Here is a 1,850-nt window from a genome sequence, read left to right on the forward strand (position 1 = left end):
CTGGCCAGTTCATCACCCCAACACCAGAATGCCCCTAGGGTCCTCCTCGTCCCTGATTTCTCGCCCTGCGTCGTGTGCCCTCGCCTCGCGTAGCCCCGATGCTCTGGAGCTTCCCCTCCGCGACTCCCAAACTTGTCACGTCGATTCCGTAGATGTCGTGTCTCGTTGTTGAAGCATGCACACACCATGTAAGTTGGACTAGGAGTACCTTTGTAGCCGCGGCTCCAAGCTGCCTCACCGGTCGAGAGCTAGAAGCAACTCTGTGCGGTACGTATCTGATAGCCGTGCATCCGTCCCTCCTCGTCTTAAGTAAGCAGTCTTGTCTTCTTTGGTGCTGGTGCCCAGGTTGCCCAACCTTACGGATACCTTAGTTCTAAACGGCAGGTGTGTATGGTCCACGTTCCATGAGTTCGTCAACTGGTGGTGCCATTCAGGGCATTACATACCTAGTACACCTCTGCCCACAGCACGGTACCTGGCGGTAACTACTTCCCTACCTACCTGGGCCTACCTATGTATCCGTATGGGAAGCCACCGTTCCCGTTTTCTGGAACGTGCACCATACCGCTTGCGAGGGTTTCGCCTGCCGATTGTCCAGCCATACAGATGTCGACCGGAGAAAACTCCGCTACTATGCTAACCCGCCAAAAACAGGACAGCTAAAGGCCGACGGTGCTTTTTGACATTGCGCACCATGTTTCTGACAAACGGCCAAATATCTACCATCACTCAAAGGTTGGCCGGTGTATCAGCATACCTCGCTCAATTTGATTGATGGTGATTATCTCAGCGATCGTTCCACCTCTCATCTGTTACATTGCGGCAGGGTCACTTACTCGTGAACTCACAGATAAACATGGGCACCGTCTGCAGCGAGCCACTATCACACAGTCGCGAAAACGACCAGACCATCAGCCCTGGGTCTGGGCCCACGGGGACAGTGCTGTCACGTCACAGCAAAGAGGAGAAGGACTCAGGAAGCAGTGCCGGACTTCATTGAAGCAAAGATTGCCGTCTTTTCGCGTCTTCTGACATCACGGACAATGATCAACGAACACCTCTAAGCGAGCAGATGGTAGCGATGGAAACATTGGAGACTCGAGAAGATTTCGCAAACAATTCTCGAACATCGACGATTGCGAAAGCATGCATTTGTGAAAGAATGCCATACTATTGGCCTCGGATTCAGGTTTTCAGCAAGTCAAAATAGAAGATCGGCCCCCCTGCCATGCGGAGATAAACCTAGGCATTCGAGTAGCTTTGCAAGGTTGAAAAGTCTCTGGCTTGAGATCTTGACAGATTATCTGGTGAGTGATGTGTCTTCTTTCCGCCACTCGGGTGATCATGAAGACCGTCATCTATCCATCCCTCGTGTACTTGGCTTTTGAAGTTTCTTCCCAGACGGCGTAACGATGCGTGACAGGCGACGGGAGAACCTCAAGGGGGTGCCTCGACGGCATTAAGACGGTGCTGCCAGAAACAACCAGGTGGACGGGAATCATTTACTACCAAAGCAGTAAGGCGCTTCAGGTCACCCTGGTCTAGCACTTAGTGATCCTCACCCGTCTGCCTAAACCTTGCTAGGCAGGCTGGCACAGCTGGGAAAGCAATTGCAAGTAAATGCGCTCGCCGCTGCTAATCCGTAAGTATACTACGTAGAGCTATTCGCTACAATCGGAGCTGCGCGCCAATCATTGCCGATAGACGGGGATGCTTCGAGTTCCGCTTACCTCCCAAAATCGCATAGCTTGATTCCCCATCAGAGCCCAACCCCAACACTCCGGAACGTTTCCTAACTGACTTCAGTTCTTCGGTACTTCTCAAGTTGTCACGAGCCACAGAGAGAGATC

At 52.4% G+C, this 1,850-nt stretch overlaps 1 protein-coding gene across 1 annotated transcript; it reads left to right on the top strand.

The window, feature by feature from the left end:
* Window positions 1–774: 774 nt before the first annotated feature.
* On the top strand, window positions 775–1,032 carry CCOS01_16794 (uncharacterized protein; the record flags this gene model as incomplete). The annotated part of the gene is made up of 1 exon (XM_060464930.1): window positions 775–1,032. One exon carries the CDS (start codon window positions 775–777, stop codon window positions 1,030–1,032), a length of 258 nt encoding a protein of 85 aa, XP_060304597.1.
* Between the last annotated feature and the right edge of the window lie 818 nt (window positions 1,033–1,850).

Source organism: Colletotrichum costaricense, assembly GCF_030867565.1.
Source record: "Colletotrichum costaricense strain IMI 309622 chromosome Unknown Scaffold_33.1, whole genome shotgun sequence".
NCBI lineage: Eukaryota > Fungi > Ascomycota > Sordariomycetes > Glomerellales > Glomerellaceae > Colletotrichum > Colletotrichum costaricense.